The sequence below is a fragment of the Vanellus vanellus genome (genome assembly GCF_965231255.1).
Source record: "Vanellus vanellus genome assembly, chromosome: 21".
NCBI classification, from domain to species: domain Eukaryota; kingdom Metazoa; phylum Chordata; class Aves; order Charadriiformes; family Charadriidae; genus Vanellus; species Vanellus vanellus.
The window spans coordinates 5,116,111-5,138,371 of NC_138926.1; the positions used below are offsets into that span (position 1 = coordinate 5,116,111).

Sequence of the window (22,261 nt, forward strand, 5' to 3'; positions counted from 1 at the left end):
TGTACTTGCAGTTTCCATATCTGTGAAATGGGGATGGCAATAACACTTATGACCCTGCTGATGGCAAAGCAAGCTGCCGGAAATTTCTCTGCCTTCCTTACATTGCAGTGGGCGGCAGAACATTCACAGTTATTACAGGCAATGTCTGTACTTGAAACCTTGTTCCTTTAGAAGTAGCAGATCAGGGACATGGGCAACATCACGGGCAGCGGGTACAGCAGTAATTAGAGCCAAAGAATGGAATGGCACATTTCAGAACAAACAGGATGCACATATACACATAAGAGAAAAAAACTTCTTGATTAACACCCAAGAGGAAATGAAATTAGAGAGACACTAATCCAGATAACCAAATTGAGCAGTTCTAATGTGGGATGGCAGTTAGCTAATAGTAACAACAACAGCAAAGACTATCAGCAAAACTCCACCCTGCGCCACAATATTTAAAAACAAAATTGTTTCAAAGGCCACAAGCTAGCCATGCACTTACGCACCTGAGTAATCTCAATTAAAACCAATGGAATTATTCACGTGTTTGAACTTGAGCAACACGTTTGAATCCATTGCCAGGTCGGCACATAAATTCATCCTGCTTTCCTCCTTGAGCCTGTGGAAACCTGCGTGGTTCCTCGGAGCGCGCTGTTCAAAGGATGGCATTCCCTCTGCCTAGCGTGCTGCTGCAAAGCTCAGCTCTGCCTTAAACCTCGAAAGCCGCAGGGATGTTTGTACACCAGCCGTGCCTTAAACTACTCTTCGGCAGTGGAAACAACTCTGCCCAGACCTTGCAGGGTGTAGACGGGATGCTTCTAGGATTCACCAACTGTTTTCGCACCGACCACCGCACCACCAACAATAACAAAAACCCCATAGTTTTCAGGAATTTCCATTCCAACCGAAAACTTGTCTCTGCTTTGATGCATACCTTGAAGCAAAGGGACAATTATCTAGTCACAACATTCAATCCCATTTGCATAATCTCATCTGAATTGTTCAACTGCTTCAAATACTTTTGTGATTAGAAAAATACTCCACAAATAAACTGACTGCATGTTCCTGACACTCAAAACTAATGTGTTGCAAGCAAGGGAAAGATAAAGCAGCGTGGAAAAAGGATTCCTTCCTTACCATTACTTACACCCAACCTAAGAAACCACAAAATTTCACGTCTATTACTGAAATGAAAGTCACATGAAAGGTCCTGTAAGACTTGGGGATATGCTGCAGCAAAATTCAAATAATATTTAGTAGGTGGAAAGTTGAGCTAGACGCCTGAAACAGTATCTAATTGCCACATAAGAGTACGTTTTCGTGTTATTTGTGGCCTGATGGCAAATCCAAATTACAGAGATCCAAACCCAGTACTGCAATAGATTCTCCATGTGTCCTCAGGCAAATACCTTATAATGCTTTCATGCCTGTTGGGAGGCGTTTAATTTGCAGAGACACTGAGCATCAGTTAGCCAAGATTTTCCAAAGTGGTTGCTGACTTCAGGTAATCCATTTTGGACCTCTGAAAAGGGCTCGGTTTCCAGACACTGCAAAGCACTCAGGCTTCATAGTTAATTTCTTTCAGAGAATCAGCTCCCATTTGCAAGGAAAAAACCCCAAAACTCAGTAATACAACTTCCTCCAGTGTGTGCTGCTAAGTAATGTTTTGGGTTTGGGGTTTTTTTTTTTGGCTTTTGGTGATCCGGGGGGCACGATTGCCCTTTTTGTGGTCCAGATACAACCCCTGTGCCCCATCACTATCATAGCTTGCACCTTTATATTCCCAATCTTTAACGTATTTATGGTCAGAAGCACCCGTGAGACAGGGAGTTACTATACTCCTCCACCAATGGGCACCTGAAGCCAAAAGAAGGAAGCACCTTGCCCTCGAAGCCGGCCGTGGTGCAAGGAACCAAGGTAGATATTTGTCCTCCTAAGGCAGCAGCCGTTCTGTGGCGCAGGCTGCTGCGCTGCGGCCCCTGCTGCGTTGCTCGTTCAAGCTTCCTGTTAGATGGGACAAGGTTTTCCACTGACCTTTAGATGTCAGAAAAGGATGATAAACAGACCCTGGTGACTGTGCACCCCGCTCCCACAGAAGTCAGAGAGGGTGTTAGGTGTTCGGCTTGGGTTGCACGCTCTGGCGTACGCTGCCCTCATCCCATCCCATATCTGCATAACCCCACTGGCCATCAGGAAGGACTGAAATGATGTCTCTGCCATCCTTCTCCCCTAGAACAAGCTGGTGACAGCAAGTATGTAAAATTCTTAAGCTGTCGTCCAGGGAAATCCTATGACACCTCAGCAAGCTCCTAATTCTATGACTGGAAAGAGACAGTGGCAGCACCAACAGTGGGAGAATTTTATCTCCCTTTGCCATGCAGACTGGTGGGGCAGAGGTGGGGCAAATGGAGGGAGGAAGGACCATTAAGACATGGCAATCTTATTCCCATGCTGAGGGATCTCTAAGCCCAAAGGAGCCCCGTATCTACTTCCAGACATAGTTCTGCCAGTCCGGCCTCAGGCTCTTGCAGCCCGTTTCTGCATCATCCTAAAAGACCTATTCATTTTTTCCTGCCTGTTGTCCCATTTTAGCTGGGCGGCCTTGGCTCTAGCCTTTTAAAGTTCACTTTGCAGCAGATGGGCCTGTCTAAACACCGAGCGCAAGCAAAGAAATCAGCAGCTGGTCACAGGAGTTTCCTAGGAGAACATGAAAAGGATCGCAGCAGGCTGCCCAGCGCCCTTGGTTAGGCTGACTCACACAAGAAGCCTGGCGAGACATGTTTCTTGGGCGCTGGAGTCGCTAAGACACAGCCTAGGCTGAAATCACAGGGGCGATGCACTAGCAGAAGTTTCTCTCTGCGCCATGCGCTTTCTGAGGAGCCTCAGGGCTGTGCGAAGGATGGCTGTCAAATGTTGGTAGGCATATGGGAATCAAAGCAAGCCCCAGTTGCACTGTGCTCTTCTAACACGCCATTCCCCCCCTTAGAATTCCCAAGTCCTTTGATCCTGATGAGGATCAGCAGCTTTGGGGCAGCAACTGGTGGAAGCTGGAAAGATATGTTGAGCCCTAAAGTCAGGGTCTTCATGGGGAGTTAATTCCTCTCTCAGAGATGGCATCCGATGAGCTTCTTTGGGAAGCTGGATGATGAGATGGAGAATTCTTATAAAGGCTGACCTTCCCATTTTCAAGTAGAAAATTTTACCTTAGGGAGAAAAGAGGAAGTACCACGGGGGAGTGGGTCAGTGAGACTTAAAATACCCCCACGCAGCTGGTTTCAGGTTGGTGTAAGACAGCCCAGTTGTGCAACTCCCCCCCTCCCTGGAAGCCTCTTGTACACATCAGGGCCGAGTCTGAGAAGGGAGGGGGTTAAACAGCACAGACGACGGATGCTGGTGGAGCAGCCAACCTGTAATCACTGTAATATTGGAAGGAAACAGGCTCAGCTGTCCTGCGCCATCCCAGCACAAGCTGTCTGCCCGCCGCGGGGAGCCAGCACGATTCGGGTCTCCGTGGACCCATCCTGACTCATCCTCTCCCCAGCCTGCTGCGCGTGGCTGACGTGTTTCGGCCCCGAATAATGAGGGTGCCTGGGGAGCCAGCTGCACCCGCGCTGCCCGGGAAAACGTGGTTATGTGCATGGTTAAGCTCCGTGAGCCCCGGGGCTCCCCCAGCACACAGCAGCGAGGAGCTGTGCTGCGGCGCAGAGCTGGAGTCACTAGTTTTTGTAAAAGACTCTGTGGCCCCAACATATAAATGCACCGTGAATAGGCGAGAAACACCGGAGGTTTATATTTTTCTCCCAGAGGCTTTTGGTACTGATTCTTATTCACACACAGGCTCTTTGCGTTACCTGAAAGACATAAACCCCCCCCTATTTCTCTAAAGGAAGCTTTTCTAGCAATGAAAGTCGGGTTGCTTCTGGGCAAGATCCTCAGCTGGTGTGTATTAGTATCGCTCCGACGAAGTAAATGGTGCCGGGCTCATTTACACTACTGGAGGCTTTGCCCTTTAGAACGTGAATTCATTTATGATACAGCTGCACACTGGGAGGGGGTCGAAGAGACTGTAAAGGGGATGTAAACGTGTCTTGTAAGGTGTAGCTCTAAGTTACATTTATTCTAAGGCTTGTTTCCGTTGCCCACGGACTAGTGTGAACATGAACCAGATCCAATTCTTGTTTAGTTTGGGATTTCTTTGAACGGTGCCTGGGAGAACTGACTACAACTTATCCGTGGGTAATATATTGTGATTTGACAGTCGCTAGGACTTGGCAGCTACTCTCAGAAAGAAATATTGATTGTGAAGAATAAATTCAATATAATAGTAGAACAAGGGAGCAGGACATCATTGACACCGTTTACAGCCTGCAATTCTGGAGCGCCCTTTGTCTCGAGTGGACGGCAAATGTTAATTAAGGTGCCCTCTCTGGCATCAAGCGACTTGATATATTGTCTCATTTTAAATTTTTCAGCCTGTAAAATGGGAATGATACGTATTTTAGAGTCGCTGTTCATAACAGTGCCATTCTCATGCAGCTGTGAATTTCACCCATCAACCTAACTCGCTGTAACTACGGGTAACGACTGGCAGTACAGGATTTTGGAGGCAACGCTGGGATCGCTGCTTGTCAGCAGGAGATGATACTGTCTGCTTCCTCGTGTGGCCTCTCCCTGTCCTCCTCTCTAGAGACATTTGCTCTTTCTGGCTTCTATTTACATTGCCGGCTCTGGGAGCAGGGATGGTGTTTTCCTTTCTGTTTGCACAGCCCCCAGCACAACAGGATTGCGGTGCATAAAAATCAGCCTTCTACTCACTGGTGCCGTACAAGGGAAAAACGATACTAGTGCTTCATGTCAGCGCAAACTCGGGGCTTGAAATTTGCGTCACGAAACCGATTCAATCGCTCTCAATAAAACGAGGAACAGCTTAGAAGAGAAACAGTACCACTTTATCTATTTCAGGTATTTCCAATGCCATCTGACGCACGCTGGGTAGAAATGTATGGAACATCCTGATCTCAGCCATTCAAGAGAAGCACGTGCTCAAGGGCTGTGCTGAATCGGGCCATTAATGAGATTTGTGTCGTGTAAGAACTTGCTATATTTCATTAGGTAGAGGAGAAAAGAAAATAGTCATTTTCACAAATCAGGAGATGAGAAATCTCTCTGAAACACACCCGCCTCTACACTGGCAATTATTTCACAGTCATCAACCACGAATGATTAATTCTGCACTATCATGAACTGCAGAGCCGAGCTAACACTACCCGAAAGCGAAAAAAGGGACACTTGCCGTGCGTTTAATAGCAGGGAGGTGATGGGTGCGAGTGAAACACATTTAAAACTTCTTTTGATGTCAGGCTATGGAAGGCAGGGTGTCCATCAGTTACCAATCTTTGGGTATGCCTCCACATTTCTAGCACAGAAGAGAGAGATCCCAACGTTTACCCAGGGCTGCTATTTGCCCAGCCACGTGCGTAACCTTTTGCTCGCCTTCTTCTGCTCATCTCCTGCTGACAGGGACTGGCCACCAAGGTGCTCGTGCTGGCAGTGACAGGAGACTTCAGTCCCAAGGACTTGAATTTGGTGTCTGGGGAAAGCAGAGACATCAGACACATCTCCTGTCACTCATTCCAGGTTCCAGTTTATAATTGCTTGCTTTCTGTTTAAATTTTACGCTGCTGCTTGGTGGGTGACAGAAACCACTCAGGTCCTGACAATACCTGTCAGGATGTTGTCATATCTGCACACGCAACTCTGCTCTCCGTGCCTACCTTTATTCTTCTGGGAATCCTTCTTAAAAAAAAAAAAAGGAAGGCTGAGGCTTCCCGGGAAGCGGAGGAGCGATGGCTCCTGCTCCTGAGGTGTGCGAGATCGACACCTCTTAGCTGCACACTGTGACTTTCAGGAGTACCTTAAAAAGCGCCTTTTGCTGCTGGGACTTGTCAAAGCTGCAGGAGAAATGCTGGGAGAGTGGACTTGAAAGGGGCAGCACCTGTGTCTTATGAACATAGACAAGAGTTTACGGGATGTCTGAAACACTGTTTATGTAGGTTGTCAGCTGCTTTGGTGCGGTGACTTTAGCAATTCCCTCAACTCATCCTCTTATTTCTTGCTGTTGTTTTTTTTTTCCCCTCCGCTTTACGCTGCTCTCCAGATTCAGTCTTTGTGCCCGACCGGGCAGCGTAGCGTACGGCGGGGAGAGAATAATGCCAAGCAAAGCCGAGGCCTATTCTTTTCGGGTCTGTTTATATAGGGGGTGAGTAAAGACACAGGCGCCGCGGCGCACCCCATTGTAATGCACAAAGCCTGCAGCGAGTCTTGGTGATGGAATCCAAAACGCTGTCAGCTGCTAAACTACAGCTCTTTTGATGACTCTGCTTGTTGAGGATAATTAGACTGGTGCAGTACAGACACACACACGGATGTCTCTATTCTTTTTGCAATTGCAGAGCACATGCTGTGAATCCACTATATGCGCCAGTTAAAACCTAGGGCAACGTTTTTGAGCGCCGGCAAGGCTTGGGAGTCTAAGATTCACTTTCAAAGGTGACTTAAAAACGTAAGTCTCACCAGGAGCCAGCAGGGTTAGCGCTAGACATTTAAAAGCACCATTTTTTTTTTCTTTGAAACTTTTGCTCATGGTCTTTCAAAGAGCGGGATTCCCCCCTGACTCCTCTCAGTGTATTTATTCAGGAGGTCCCGGGTGCTCTCAGCGCCCTTCGAGTTGGGTTCTTGCACAGCAAAGTGGCAGCAGTGATTACCCCCACAGCGCTTCATAAGGAGGTGCTGCAGAATTCTGCAGAAACGGGCCAACATGCTGCCGCTGTCACCAAGCCTCCCAGGGGAAGAATAATCAGCATTTTATGCAAACAAGGCTCCATTCAAATAGCCCATGCTGGATATCTGAAATCATGAGTTTCTCCAGCGAGTCTTTGTCTTGAGAATCTCGTCAGTAAATTTATACTGCCTCCTGGCAATAGTGTCAGGTCTGTGAGGTGAAGTCTGCAAAGGGACAGAAAAGGAAAAGGTAACACTGGTATCTGTATCGCTCGAAACTGATATGTAGCTTGAAAGGGAATTGCACACTAAGGATCAAGTTATTAACTCCATGGGTTTTTGCTGCAGTACAAAGTAATTTTTCGGGCTCTGCCAGTGACACGTGGGGTCTGGGTTGCGCTTTGTGAAGCTCCTCTCCTTCCCAGTGTAGAGGGTGGGATCAAGTTCAGGGGCTTTGCTCCAAGACAGAAAAATCATTGAAGAGACAGAAGCAGAAGCAAATGTTTTCCTGTCACCATGTCATTTTAATACCAAAATGAGCTAAGTACTCGGGGACCAGGAAACTTTCTGACATCACTTACAGTGTTTGCCAAAGTTAGATAGCCCTAAAAAAAAAAATCTCAGAAATCCAGGGATTGCTGTCTTCTGACTGAACCAGGAACTCATGGCTACAGGTGATGATACTTAGATATTTAAGTATGAGATCCCAATGAAGTGCGGTGTGTGAAGGCACTATAAAGGTTTCGGGTTTTTCTCCTCCCCTGAACACGAGCAAACTTCCTTTCCGGGCAGCCAGCACTCACGCAGCAAGCAGTGCGGTGACTCCCTGAGCTTGGCAGCAATCCTTCTATAGGGATGCTCGGTCCTTCAACAATTTTCTCGATGTTTGTGGCAGAAGCATTTCCTTTGTCGATATCAGACCTGAATATCTGATTGTTCCACTTCTCCACAATATCAGATATGATTAATGGCAGTTATGTATACAGTATCCTGAATCACTGAGGTAATATGGAGCGCTACAGCTGCCATTATCATTTTAGAGTGGGATGTTATCACAGGAATGACTTCTTCAGCCTCTGATTAGAGAGGGTCTCTCTCCATTTGAAAATGTTATACAATGTCATGGAAATAGATGTTCTACTTAGACCAGATATCTAAGTCTTGTGATTAAGCTAATAGACTGCAACTCTACAGATTGAGGTGCAAGTGCCAGCCTAACTACAGATTCGATGTATACATCTAAGCTTCTCTGTGCCTCAGTTTCCAGACTATACGGTGGAAATAAAAAGCCCTCTATGTTTTATCTGTTTAGATCTTTAAAATAAAGAACTGTCTGATAGAGATCTCCCCTACACCAAACACAATAGAGCCGCTGGCATGTAACAGTCTGAATACTGCAGTAATCATCTCCAGGTCCCATAGCAGAAATCTGCAATAAAGCCAATGGAAAAAAAAAAAAAAATCCATATGCAGAGCAGCCACGGGACACAGTCCCAAATGAATGTTTGCTCAAGCCTTTCTCCAGTGCACCTTCCCGCCAGCTGCTAACTCAATTGCAGCATCCGTGTTCCACTGCGCAGTGCAGACCTGCTGGAGCCCTTCCAGCACAGATGTACAAAATTGTTCAGAGGCCTCAGTGCTGAACCTAGGAATTGCAATACGTGAACTAGACCAGTTAATTGCTCAAACTGTTGCTCAAGTTACAACGCAGAATCTCATCCGTTAAACCCCACCGTGGGCAACGAGGTGCCGGCCCCACCACTTCTCACAGAAGCTTTGACAGGCACGTAGGAAGGGAGGGTCACAGCAGGGGAAGCAGGTCCTGTCCAAGTGATAGACCAAAGGGCACACCTCCAGCAAATTCCTCCTCTTGCACTATTTGTAGAGCATAAACAGGCCACAGATGCTGCCTGCAAAGCTCCTGCTTTCAAATGTCCATCGGTCTGATGGCTGATATGCAGTACTGGAAATAGAAGTATTTTGGTTAGATGGGTTTCTCTACTGCGTGGTCCAGTGGCTCTATCCAAACCTGAAACCCACTGTCTTCACTGATGGGCACAGAGCATTACGGGAAGCTTTTGCTAAGCCCTTGTGGCTACACCACCTGGATTTCCTCCGGTACTATTAACAAACTTGGAACTCCACTTTCAGTGCAGCCTTCTGAACTGCTGCTTCTTGAAACGCTTCTGTCCTTCAGCTTCTTCACCTGGGATGGGGTTTCCCTCCCCACCCTGCACCAACACAAGTCACTGTGACTCATGAAAACCCTTCTAAAGCTTGGGCTTAAATGGGACTTAGGGGATGCCTATGTTTTGGGCTGGTCCTTTGTAGCAAGATGAATTTCAGCCAAGAGTATTTGCAGAAAACTAATACCCTGCAGGCAAGGCCATGAAGGAACAGAAACCACTTCAAAATCGAAAGATTATCTGCAGCACTTTTTTCCAAGCAGTATTTTCCCAAATCCAGCTCAAACCCTAGAGGAATGAGAGACTTTGCAGCCTTTCTGTGCTGAGATACTGCTATGTTGCTAAGTCCGTTACTAGGGAAAACATGTTTTAGCAGCCTCGAAAACATTTTCAAAACACAAGAGAAGATTTTACTGTTTGTAAACTGGATCTGAGCTTCTTTTCTTTGAGAATAATGAAACTCTTAATACTCCTAAATTCTCATAGTTACTGAGAAAGCAAATCAAAATCAGACTGGCTTGGTTCTATTCAGGACCAGGGGAAATGTGGTACAGCTTTGTGAATTAACTCCTCTTCATGCCCGTGAACACAGCCTTAAACCCAGGTGGTCTTTTGTAGGAGGGAGGGAGGGAGGAGGAAATGTGTAGCACAGGGGAAGCAGTGAAATTGATTCATGGTAAACCGTACAATATTCCTGTCTATCCCATTTTTATGAGGGGGAAGTGTTTGCAGTGATGTCTAGCATCATCAGATCCACCCAGGAACACAGCGTTACACACTGAACCAACATTATGGACCCGTCTGTAGAAGATGGTCCCCCTTTTTCAGGCTGAGATGATGGAAAGAAACATCAGTTTAGTTTGGGAAAGCTTTGCCACCTGTCTCAAGACCAGCGCTCATCTCTTAACGCTTATCACACAGGATGGCATCCAAAAAAGCATGATGCCTCTAATTTAAGTGTTCTGTTTATGGACAGTGATTTACCCAGTTTGAGTAATGACAGAGACCAGAGAATTATCTTCATTTTTCTATGTCTGGATTTCTGCTGAAACAGTACCCTTGAGGCGGTGGCTTGAATTCAGAGTTGTATACAGAAACTCAAGTAACATTTTAAATTTTGTATTTTTAATATATTCACACACATGTATTTTCATATATTCATGCACATATATGGACATAGAATTAAAAAAATGAAAGCAGGATTTTTTTCTCAAAGTAGAATTTTAACTTTCTGGTTTTGAGGATGTTTTGGAGGAATCTAAATGCTGGCATGAAGCTTTTAAAACTGAATCACTGAACTCACAGATTCTGGAGCAACACTGATTTGTGCTAGAGAATTTCATCTGCTTATCCCTATATTAGTTCCACTAATTTTAGTTTGGTCAAAGGCCTTCTTCCACCCTGAAAAAAAAACAGCATTCCTCACTAAATTTTCCTCTGTTTAGCATTTTACAGAGATACATGTTACGCATAGATTTTTAAATTGCTTGTACGTGCATAATAGATTTAAGTGATTGCTGTGGTTTCGATGGCCTGTAAACTACATTGTGCTTCCCCTTACTATTTACTCTCAGGAAGACTATCAACACCTAAATAGGGATTATCACACAAGAATGAGAGGTGGTGGCAGACACGTCAGATCTGTGGGTGCAGCCACTGACAGTAGATCCATAACAAGATGAGGTACAACGTTAGTTGTGCAAAATCTCTTTCTAGAGGAAGCCTGTTCTTGTCTTTAGGGTCCTGAGACAGTGGGGATCTGGTTAGACTTTTGTGTGACCCCGGGTAAAATGTTTGTCTTGGTGCCCGAATTGCAAAATGGCAATCATAACATCACCTTTGCCTTCCTTCCTTGTTTAAATGAGAAACTAGGGATAGGGACAGCCTCCTCCTGCGTGACTAGACAGTACGTAATATAATGGACTAATTGCAAAATAAAAAAATAATGATTGTGTGCTGACATAAACCCCTGCAAAATAGAGCATCTCTTCACAGTCAGAGTCCAAAGCGATGACATACTACAGTGGTTTGAGCAATGGCCATCCACAGATAAATGCATCCAAAGGTGGTTTCTACATTGCTGCATCACCGTGTAATTTAGAGTAGCCCAGCTGAATCAGTTGTTGTTGGGAAGGAGGAAAGAGGCAGACAGACGTGTGTCCAGGAGCACACGACAGAGCTGCTCTTCTCTGTGCTGACAATGACTTCAGTGGGGGAGTGAGGAAAACCTCCGGGGTCTCGCTCTGTGTGGTGGGACACTGACATCAGTGGAGCTCCGTTAATTTCAATACCTGCTCTCTATCTTACTTCAGAAAGGAAGGGTACGTCCTTCTTTGATGGACCCTTTATCCCCAGTCCCCCATAAACCACAAGCAGAATGGACCAATAAAGGCTTATTCAATAATGCCTCAATTTGAACAAAAGATCTATGGCAGTTTTGCACTTGATACCTGAAGCGTAAATGCCTGTGACATCCTCTCGTGGTTTCAGCCTGGCTCATACCATTTTCTACCCTTAGCTCAGCTAGTCTAGACTAACCATCCAGTAATACTTGAAAATCATATTTAGTCTTTCATCTTTGATTATTTTAGCATACATAGCGTGGAAGTGGCTTGCCCAAAGTAACACGGAACCAGGAAAAGAAAAAGAACACAAGAATCCTCAGCTCCTGTCAGCAGTGCAAGCCCAGGATCACCCTGGCCATCTCAGCTCTGATTGCTGTTATGCACCGTCAGCATGGAGAAGTATTGCCAAATAATTAATGATTTCTGTTTTGAAGAGACAAAAGCTGACCTGTCCATTGGCAGGGGTGCAAGGTATGTCAAGTTACTTGAGCTGAATTAGAAGCTGAAAGTTAGGCAATGCGAGTGCTCCCCAGGATCTCGGTACTCTCTCAATACCACATCTGAAAACGGCACTCTCGGGATCTCCAGGTAGCTCCTGTGTCTCTGACCCCGGCTCCAACAGTCCTCTCTGTCCCCTGCCCCAGTCAGTCCCCCCGGCTCCGACAAGAAGCCAGGAGGCCACGGATGCCAACAGCGATGGCATTTTGTGACATGCCTGACAGACTAGTCTGACAACTCGGAGCTTTGTTTCGCATAAGCCATCCAAACAGATGGTCACCACTTTTAAGTATCAGCCTGGCTTGTATTTGTACGCGGGATCTACAGGCACAGATCTGAAATCCCCCGTTTCACTGAATTCTCTGTCTCCTGTTGTAACTGTGGCTTTGGGGGAGAAAACAGGGGTGGGAGAGTTTTGGGAGAAGACTCAAAAGGGCTTTACTCTAAGGCTACTTCTCAGTAACGTATTTGGGAGACGGGGTGTTTTTACCTCCTTGGTAACTCTGTAATCTTTCATTCACACTTCCAGAGTAATATGCCGTGAGTTGAAAAGCAGCTTCTGCGAAGCAGTGACCTTTAGGGAATGTCCTTTTGGCATGCGGTCCTATCTGTCACGCTTACGAACCTGTGTGCCATTCCATAGCGTGCCCTTGGTGGCAGTACTTAGTGCTTGGTTTTATTTCCATTTTGCTTCTTATCTGAATTTTAATGATGAATTGTTTGTAGTATTTCCAGCAGGCTGGAACAGAGGCTCTAATTGCTACTTCAGATGGGGAAAGCAGTCCCCCTTCCAGCAGAGAGCTGAGGTGTCAAACAAGGTTATATTGCAGCGTCTTGAATTTAGTATCAAGACAGTTTTACACATCTGCCTGGTTATATTTACAATAAGTACTCTCTGCAGTTGGGGATATTCTGCCTCTTTCTCTGGCTTGCTCTCTGTGTTTAACCTTCCCTATCTCGTATGATGAAGCTTTGGGTTCATTTTTGTCAAATGTTAGCGTTTTCTTGGGCAAAAATATGAACCATAGACATAGTTCCTCAACTAACGGTTAGGTAAGACCAGGGCTGACTGTCAGCCTTGATGGCACTGTTGTACAGGTAATAACTAGTTTCATTCATAGTATCGAGCTGCTTTTTTCTCTAGCTACACTGAAAGATGCACGTCTGCTTTTCCAAACGGGCAAAGCATGAATTCACCACTCTCCTACTATCTCTGTTTGCAGGCATTGTATATAAATGCTGTATGTTGATTTCAGTAGATAACTATAGATCACTGACAGACATAAAGAGCTTAAGTAGGACAATGGAAAACACATCAGATTTTCTGGATGTGCTAGTGGATCCACGGCAATCTCATGAATCCACAGCTGACATATGTCCTTAAAACTGCATGTGTTTATGTGTGTATACAAAACTGCTCAAAGGTAGGCTGCAAAACCACCGAGTTCTGATTGGTATCAACAACAAAAGGAAAACTTAAGCAGATCAAGGAATCATCCAAATCCCCACTGGTTTCATTTGCATTCTGAAGCGCACAGTCCCACTTCAGGAGGCACTATGTTTAAAACCGGGAGAGTCATTATTAAGTTGTCATTAGGTTGCTGCCTAATTAATTTAAAGCATAAGCACATGCAGGGAGATTACACCAGGGCACTGCTAAATCGGGCAAGGAAAACCTCCCACTTTGGACTACGGAAATTTTCTTCTCTTGCTCCGTTCCTTTTTGGTTGACTTACGCGCGGATTAAAGAAAACCTCCCGGGTGACCGAGTTCGCGAGAGCAATTGCGCCAAGGGCTCCTTATTTTCAGAGCACGGGGCTTGGACTTCAACCAGGGGTGCAAAAAAATTGCCTCCCTGCCGGTCCCAAACTTCGCAGCGACGCTCGCCGGGCGGTGCGGGCGGGCTGCTCCGAGGCCCTTCGGCGGGCGGCGGGGACAAGGACCACGGTGCGCCCCGGGACGGCACCTGCCGCCCCCCCCAAAACCCGCCACCTCCTTCTCCCCCCTCCATCCCCCCCCCCATCCCCGGAGCCGGGGCTGCGGCCGCCGGGGGATGGTACCCGCCGCATCCCTCGGGCCGCACAGCATCCCCGGGCCGCTCCGGGCGCGCAGCCCCCCGCTGCCCGGCATCCCCCGGCGGTCCCTCCCGCGGCTCCGCCCGCCCGTGGCCGTCTGGAGCAGCGAAGCAGAAAGGCGCCCGTCGCTTCTCGCCGCCGTAAAACGAAAAGGAGAAGGGGGGTGGGGGGTGGGGAAGAGCCGCGGGGAAAAAGGGGCCGAGCAGGCGACTTACGCCCGGGCTTTGGGGAAGCCCATTGACAGCAGGATCTCCAGCGACGAGCCATGTTTGATGGTCCCCGCGCGGTGCTGCCGGTTCCGCCGGGGGATGACTTTGCTGTAGAGCTCCTCTTTGGCAGCCATGGCGTGCGGTGCGGGCTGCCCGCGCTGGGCCATCATCACGCAGCCATCGCCGCCCGCGCAGGGCCATGCACACCCGCCGGGGGCCGGGGCAGGGCCCCCCCTCCGCCCCCAGCCCGGCCCGCCGCCGGGCGCGCCCCCCCGCCGCCCCGGCACACGTGCGCGCCCCGCGCAGCCCACGCCGCCACCGCCGGCGGACTCGGGCACAGGCTCGGCGGGCGGCGAGGAGAAGCCGCGGCCCCGCGGCAGCCCGCCCCCGCTCTTAAAGCCGCCTCCGGGAGGGCGGGTGCAGCCCCGGCCGGCAGCCAGCCCCACGCCGGCCACGGGGGATCGGGGCGTGGGATGGGGATGGGGATGGGGATGGGGATGGGGATGGGGGGGTGGTCCAGTCCAGCGGGCGCTGCTCTGGGGGTGACCCACAGGGAGGATGCGCTGAGCAGGGCCGCTGCTGGAGCAGATAGGGGAAGGGAAGGCTTGCTTTAAAAAACAAGAGCACGTGTGCTATTATTTCGGGGTTTTATTTAGCTGGTTGGTTGGTTGGTTGGTTGGGTTTTTTTTTGTTTTGAGGAGAAGCTCTGCGCGATACTGACCTGACTACGCAGGCGGGAGAGCAGGGGGAGGTAGGGTGCTCTGCACGAGAATGCTGGGGCTTCTTCGCTGCGAGGGTGGTGAGCCCCTGGCGCAGGTTGCCTGCCCCATCCCTGGAGGTGCTCAAGGCCAGGTTGGACGGGGCTTGGAGCAACCTGGGCTGCTGGGAGGTGTTCCTGCCCAGGGCCGGGGGGTTGGAATGAGATGGTCTTTAAGGTCCCTTCCAACCCAAACCACTCTCTGATTCTATGATGACTTCAGGGCTCTGTCCACCGCTTTGATGTGGTAGCACCAGTGGCTAAAGTAGATGTAGTTAGAAGCAAAAGAATTGCGCTCCAAAATTTCCGCCTCAATCCTGCGTTTCTGCATCCTTCTCAGCCCTCTCCAGGCCGTCACTTGGAATACACGGCCTTGGAGCATGTCGATTCCAGGGCAGGGACTGTCCTTCCTAGGGTAAGGTCTGCAGTGACACAGCACTGGGCTCCTCTCCCCTGCTCCCCTCCCATGCCAAAGCTGCGTGTGCCTGAGGGCTGGGTGGGACAAATACTGCTGCTTTCTTCCTAGCTGTATTCGAGTTCAGACTTCAGTTTGGTATGTTTGAGGTGTAAACCAAGGGGTTTGTGTGTGGCAAGGGGCATCCTCCTCCTTTATCTTTTTTCTGACATCCTCTTCTTCCCTCCTTTACCATACACCCCACACCCTCCCTGCTCTCCCCTTCAAAAACAAGTGGCTATCACTACTGATCTTCCCAGAGCAGGCCCATCTTGCAGGGCTGCGGAGAACAGCATGAAATTACAACCCTGCAAATAAATAAAATCCACTAAGAGGCATTTTTTAAAAGTACAATAGTTTACGTTGGGGAAGGGAAGCAGTGCTGGCAATGACAAATCTATCACTACAGTTATTATAAGCATTAGGGAAAACAAACAGCCCATTTCCATTTTGTTGTATCAATGAAGCCAGGGATGGGAAAAAATCCCCTCCCAGCTCTCTGCTTATTCCCCTCCCGTGCCAGTTTATTTTCTGCCGCTTTATCCAAAGGCATGATGAGAAGCAGCCACATGCTGCAGTCAGCACTCCTGTGCTACACTGGGGGCTGTGTTCCCACAGGGACAACAGGCCGGCAAGTCATCCTCGCACTGGCTGAACTAACAAGCGCCATGAAAATTCAAGCTGCAGAAGGACATTGCACAAAGCGCTACTTGTTCATTTCTTGAAGTCACTTTTAACTCCTTTGATGTAGCTGAGGCACTGATTCTTTCATTTACCCCCACTATTAATTGGCAAGAACGTCATTAAAGTCAGTGGGTGAAACCAAGAAGCGTTTAGTCATGGATTTCAGCCGTGTTAGACATTTCGCAGCCGCGAAATCAGGATCAGGCACCCAATCTATTCCATTTTAACAGAGGAGGTGAGTTAAGGATTATTAATAACAATATTTTTACTGAAGCATATATTGCCAGAGCCCCCAGAAGTGTTCATCACCGATGAACTCATACCCAGCCATGCTGGGAGCTCCACAAAGATACAGCCAGTTCTGGATCTGTGACAGGGGAAGATGAAAATCCCAGATTAATGCTGTCCCCACCCTCCCGCCTCCCAAACAACCACTGCCGGCCGTTCCCAGGAGAATCCGATCGATGTACAGGGGTTTGCAGCCAAGAGAAATCTGTGAGGATTGTTGTGTTTTGACTTAACTCGATGTGCTTCACTTGTGTGTGTTTTTTTTGCTCCAGCTGTATTACTCAATCAGGAAATAACAATAAAAATGTAATTTGCTATGGAAGTAGCTTCCAGGGACGTTGCCCAGATGAGAATCTCTTTCCTCTAGCTGTGACAGATCCACATGATCGATTAAAAAAAATCCACTTTATAGAAGTTATAATATTGGAGTTTTGTTGGTTGGATAAATTCCTACAACTGACTCCACTGGAAGCATCAAAGATGTTACAACAAACAATAAGGAACAGAAATAGGATGTTTACACATCCAGGCGAGCTGAGTGTATAATTCATAGTCCATCAGTGAAACTGGATGCATATGGGCTTGAAATGATTCTTCAAGCCTGCTAAGAAAACCGCCTCATGTCCTTGTAACTTTAGAGTGACTGTCTCTGCATTTGATCTGGCTGTGCTTCTTTAGTTAAAATCCTTTCATTTGGAAGCAGTCTTTTTTTTTTTCAACAATTAAATATGTGCCTTGAAATAATGCTTCCTCTCACCTTTTTTTTTGATTGAAAACTGAAAACGGAAGGTGTCTTACTGATCAAATAGGAAAAAGGAAAGAAAATAAAAGTAGAAAGCAAACACCCAGAAAATTGTGTTTCAGTCTCCGAAATTGACAATAGTTTTTAGGAAAAAATTGAAATATATGAAAAGATTGTGCCTGTATGAAACCTGTGATAGGCAGTTTATTTTAAAATGCTGTCAGATTTTCACATAAAACCTTTCTTGTGTTTTTCACATGGCCTTCCCTCTGCTGGCCTGATCCTAGAAATTTATATGTGTGCTTAACTTATTCCTGCTAATCATTTTCCTGACTTCAGTGCAACAGCCTCCGGGTGCACAAAGCCAGGCAAGCGTGCGAGTTCCTGCAGCAACAGGCTTGTGTGTGTTCTCTGTGCTCTTCTACTGTTATCCTCAGTGAAACTCAAATACTATCCCTTTACCTACAGGAAAATGCGTTCTTGGGGGATTATTTATATCACTTCCTTCAATGCAACAGAATTAATTGGGGGTGGGGTAAGGTGGTTGTTTAAAAATGTCGCACTGGATGTCAGTAGGAGTGTTACTATATACTTCAATAGGAAGAGGTCAGGCTCCTAAGGAATTTGAGCCAAATTTAGCCGTCTTTCCAGCCTGATGCTACCTCCTCGCGTTCGCATGCAAACGGTTTACTCTCTAACAATGGAAATATTCTGAAATAAACAGCACAACAGCAGGAAACAGAGCAGGGGTTTTGCTTTCCTAACTTTCCTCCCTTAAAAAAGGGGTCAGATGCTTTCAGAAAGTCCTTGTTCAAGACTCTGTTTTTGAATTATTACCAATTGAATTGTGTTGTTGCCCTGGGGGGCGGGAGGGGAGGGAGGGACGGGACAGAGACAGGATGTGGAGCTTCTCCTGGGCCAGCACCTCCTTCGTAGGAGCCACAAGGAAAAGACTGTCCCTTCTCCTTCCCACCCCCAGAGAAGAGGTCTGCCATGAGGCAAACACTGAGTAAAAGTTGAACAATGAAGGACACAGCAAGATCGCTCTTTCCTGGACTTGGAGCCTGATCTTGCATGGATTTCCATGTTTCTGCCATTTTACGTACACAGATACTCCTCATGGCAACTTCAGGTCCATGGGCAGCTGTGGGAAGGAGGGCTACAGCCTCCCCCCTTATCTTGCTTGGGCAAGTCCATCCTTCCATTATTTGCTTCAATGTTGAAGTGGTGTCAACATGCCTTTGAGGCTGAGCATCTGAATGTGCTAAATAATTAAAAATAAAATTGAGTCCACCCTTAGCACTTTTTCCCCTCTTTCATTTTTGTCTCCCGAGTTTCCAAATGTCAAGAAAGGCGATTTATCACTGAGAAAAATGAACAGCTGCCTCACACTTGATTCAAAACAGCATGAAAATTGAGTCAAAATTATTAGTCAGAGTTTTTACAAAGCTGAGACCAAAGAAACTTCAGCAAACTTCAGCCTGTTTCCTATGTTGTTGCTAATTGCTCTGTGGGCAGTGTTTTGTGGCTGCTTGGGCTTTGTGTTATAACACTCATCTGAGCACGTTTGGAACAACCGCTGGGCCTTGGTGAAAGTGGAAGAACAGCATTCCCGAGAGCAGCTTAGCCTTAAAGCTTGAAACACCTTTGTCCCGATATTTTACCTGTTTGGGCTTCAATGATTGAGCTGGAATGAGCATTTATTTGTGGCCGTGTCCCGCAGGGATAGTTTCCTTCCTTTGCGAAGCGTCCATCTGCCTAGGTACTTACACGAGCCTCCTCTTCTCTCATCACCGCAATATTTGAGTCCCTCCAGAGTATTTAAAAATAGAAAGAGCAGCTGGTTTATAGGAGAATGGGATTCTCTATTTTGTCCAGAAGGCTGTGAATAGACTTTCTCACCCTTCACCGTATGTACCTCACCTCAAACCCCTGCCATGAGATTTGGGCTCTGGGAGGATTCATTAGGGCTGCGGAGCACTCCCTGAGGAGCAGGGATTTTTTATCCATCTCCAGCTTTTATTGCCCCGAGGCTGTAACTCCAAACCCTGCTGCAGCCGTGGAGGTGTGGGGGTGGATTCGGGCCCCGGGCTGGTCACAGCACTGTTGGCTTCATTAGAGAGCAGCTGGAGCTTGGGCCTGGAGGATCCAAGCTGGCCACAGGCACAGGAGAATTTGCTTTTCTAGCTTGGATTTCCTTCAAATTTGGAGTGTACTTTCCTCATTACAAACAAAATCCACTTTGATTTCATCATAATCCCTTCATTTGTGCTGTGGAGTTGAGCAGGACCGTCAGGTATGAGCCAAGAGGCAAAGCGTCCTTCAGATATTTCGCTCTGAGAGCAGGGGGCAGGAGATGACATCCAGTGCATCTTGCCTAACTTTCAAGCCTGGTTCTCAGTGTAAAAGAAAAATAAAATAACATCTGTATTTTAAAAAGCTTTGAGCTGTTTTTGGTTAGAAGGCAACAGAGGACTCTGTGTGAGGAAGGACTGCTGGCTTTCTCGCGGGATGTGCCTGGGAAATGATTTGCTGTGCCAACTCTGCTCCTCTGGGGCCCTGTTCTCTCGGTTCGGTGGTCCCATGGAGTGAGGGTGCTCGGGGTACCGGAGAGCAACATTTGCCTGCTGGGAGGGATGGCAGCTTCCTTCGGCAGTCTTAGTGGAGCGGCCTTTCGTGGGTCATTAAAAATGAACAAACTGCGGACACAGGAGTAGTGAGTAGCTGAGGCTTTGCAAAGACAGAGTTCACCCTCTCCTAACCTGTGCAGTACTGAGTTCTTTCATATATACGACAAATAGTTGCAGGCAGCAAATCTTCCTTTTAATTTCTCCGTGCAGACTTGCTCGCGGCAGCAGCGCAGCCGGCCGGGGAAGCGCATGTGCGGTGTGCTGCGAAAAATGCTTCCAGTCCCTGCCCAGTAACATAGGTGGGGTTGTCAAAGGGAACTAAAGCCACCGGTGAATTAGCGCATCGGTATGAAATCCTTTTACTCTGGGCTTGACAAGCAGGGTTAGCCCCTTCCTGCCATGGTGCGCTCTCTGTTAGCGGAAGAACAGTTGAGCAAACGAAAGATTAATAAGCTCCCAACTTCTAGCCCATGTGCAAGAAACATCTTGAGCGTTGGCTATCTTATCTATTGGATTTCATGTCTGTTTCTGCTACACTTGTATGACTCCAGTTTATTACGATGATTATTTATTTGCTTGGGAACGAGCCAAGAAATAACGCGATACAATAGAAAGCTGCTGGGATTTCCCCAACTCCCACACAGTAAAATATGCTGATCTGTAGGAGGTTGTACAAAGTCTGCAGCATTTCTGCAAAGGCCTTTCTTTTTGACTTTTGCTTTTCTTGTAATTATTGTTTTTCGTTGTGATTTGTTTAGCTGCATTCAGCCCTTGTCAGATTACTTCAAGAAAAAGGCATTTGTTTGATATAATATTGAAAAGGAAGGAAAGGGGGTGTTTATGGTCACTTGAAATCTTCCTAAGTCTTTTGTAGAATTGTTTGAAAAGGTATGCAGATTGGTGATTTGGTTTAGTCTCAAAGACAGGCAATGACAAACTAAAAGCAGTTGAGTGACACTAAGGATTGCTTTGGTTCCTTTTCTTATGTTTCTAGTTATTTTTGCTTTTAAACTTTCCTCTCTTTGGATACGGCAACAGCCTTTGAATGGAGAAGAGAGTGAAAGTGCTTACAAGCAAAAGTGAAAATGATTAAGTTTCACAAAGTTCATTGAAATAGAAATAATTAAAAAGCAATAAAGCAGAAATGGTAGAGATAAACCAAATTTGAAAAAATGTTTCTAATGCAGTCATCAAACATGCTTAGGAGCATGAGAGACCAAGTTTTGATGTTTATGATAAGAATTTTGTCTGGAAAACAACACTTAATTAATACATGTTTTATTACAGAAGGGGATTGTTTTACATGTACGTGTATGTCCATTATAGATACATTCATGTAGCTTGAGAGGAACTTAAAGATGTAATTTCAATATGAATGAACATCATCCAACATCCTGCTTCAGCTGCAAGTGTTTGCAATTTATTTCATATTTAAATCTTCATTATATGAATGGCTAAAAGATAGAGGCTGTTCTCTGTAAATTAAATTCCACAGTATGTGGCTCCATGTGTAACTCTTTGCAATCATTTATGAAAATGTTACATTCATACTTAGAGCATAAATTTCCATGGTGCTTTGATTTCAGCTGCTACTGTCTTTATCTGACTGAACGAGGCATCAAATTAAATACACTCAGTCAAAACTCTAATCTCCACTAATAATACTTAGCATAAACCTCGCTCTTGTCATCCGCAAAAAGCATAATTAAGATTTACTGGTTAAGGCCACAGTCCTAAAAGTGTGCACATATGTTTAACTTTACTGCTCAGCGTAGCCCCGTTGTACTCCCAGCAATGAAATTAAGTCCATGCATCAGCGTCCGCTGGACTGGGGCCCAAGGTAAGACTTGATGCTTTACTCAACACATCACATAAAAATAAACGTGTTGCTTTGTCAGTGCTTTGTAGTTTTGTTTATCCAGCTCTGCTAGTATGAAGTAGCTTGCAGTGGTACTATCCTACTTGTGTTTCTTGTTAGGATTTTGAGGGGTAAACAAAACAAGGCAGGCAAACAAGGAAAGAAAAGAGTTCCTGTTTGCAAATAATTTCCCATCTGTTTCTCATTCTGTTTGACTCCAGGGAACATTTCCACACTGTATACATCTCATTTTAAAGAACACAAAGTCTGGATGAACGCTTTGAGCTTCCTACTTCTGAACTGGATTCCTGTTTCACTCAGATCTGTGTAAATGGCCCATGGCCCTGCAGGAATCACAGAATGGTTAGAGTTGGAAGGGACCTTGAAGATAATCTTGTTCCAGCCCCCCTGCCCTGGGCAGGGACACCTCCCCCCAGCCCAGGTTGCCCCAAGCCCCGTCCAACCTGGCCTTGAGCACCTCCAGGGATGGGGCAACCTGCGCCAGGGGATCACCACCCTCAGAGTAAAGAATTTCCTTGGTGTCACTCTGGGCTAAAAGCAACCCCAGAGTAATTCCAACTGAGCTCTAAGCTGCTGCCTAATAGAGGAGACAGCCCCTGGTGCAGGGGCCGACACGTACTGCACAGTTAGTGAAGCCCAGAGCTGCTCAGAAATGGAAAAGAGTAGGACATGGAGGTGTGATTGCAGTAGGGCTCGGCAGCCAAATCCGGAGCCCAGGGCAGGGAGAGCTGAGGGGCTGCGGAGGA

At 46.8% G+C, this 22,261-nt stretch overlaps 1 protein-coding gene across 1 annotated transcript in view; it reads right to left on the bottom strand.

Moving 5' to 3' along the window:
* Positions 1 to 14,251, bottom strand: part of UBASH3B (ubiquitin associated and SH3 domain containing B) — a gene marked incomplete at both ends in the record, with an annotated part of 70,428 nt that extends 56,177 nt beyond the window's left edge. The window contains one exon of the mRNA XM_082493949.1: positions 14,088 to 14,251. Coding sequence (XP_082350075.1) covers positions 14,088 to 14,251 — 164 coding nt within the window. The remainder of the gene's footprint in view (positions 1 to 14,087) is intronic.
* Positions 14,252 to 22,261: the final 8,010 nt, after the last annotated feature.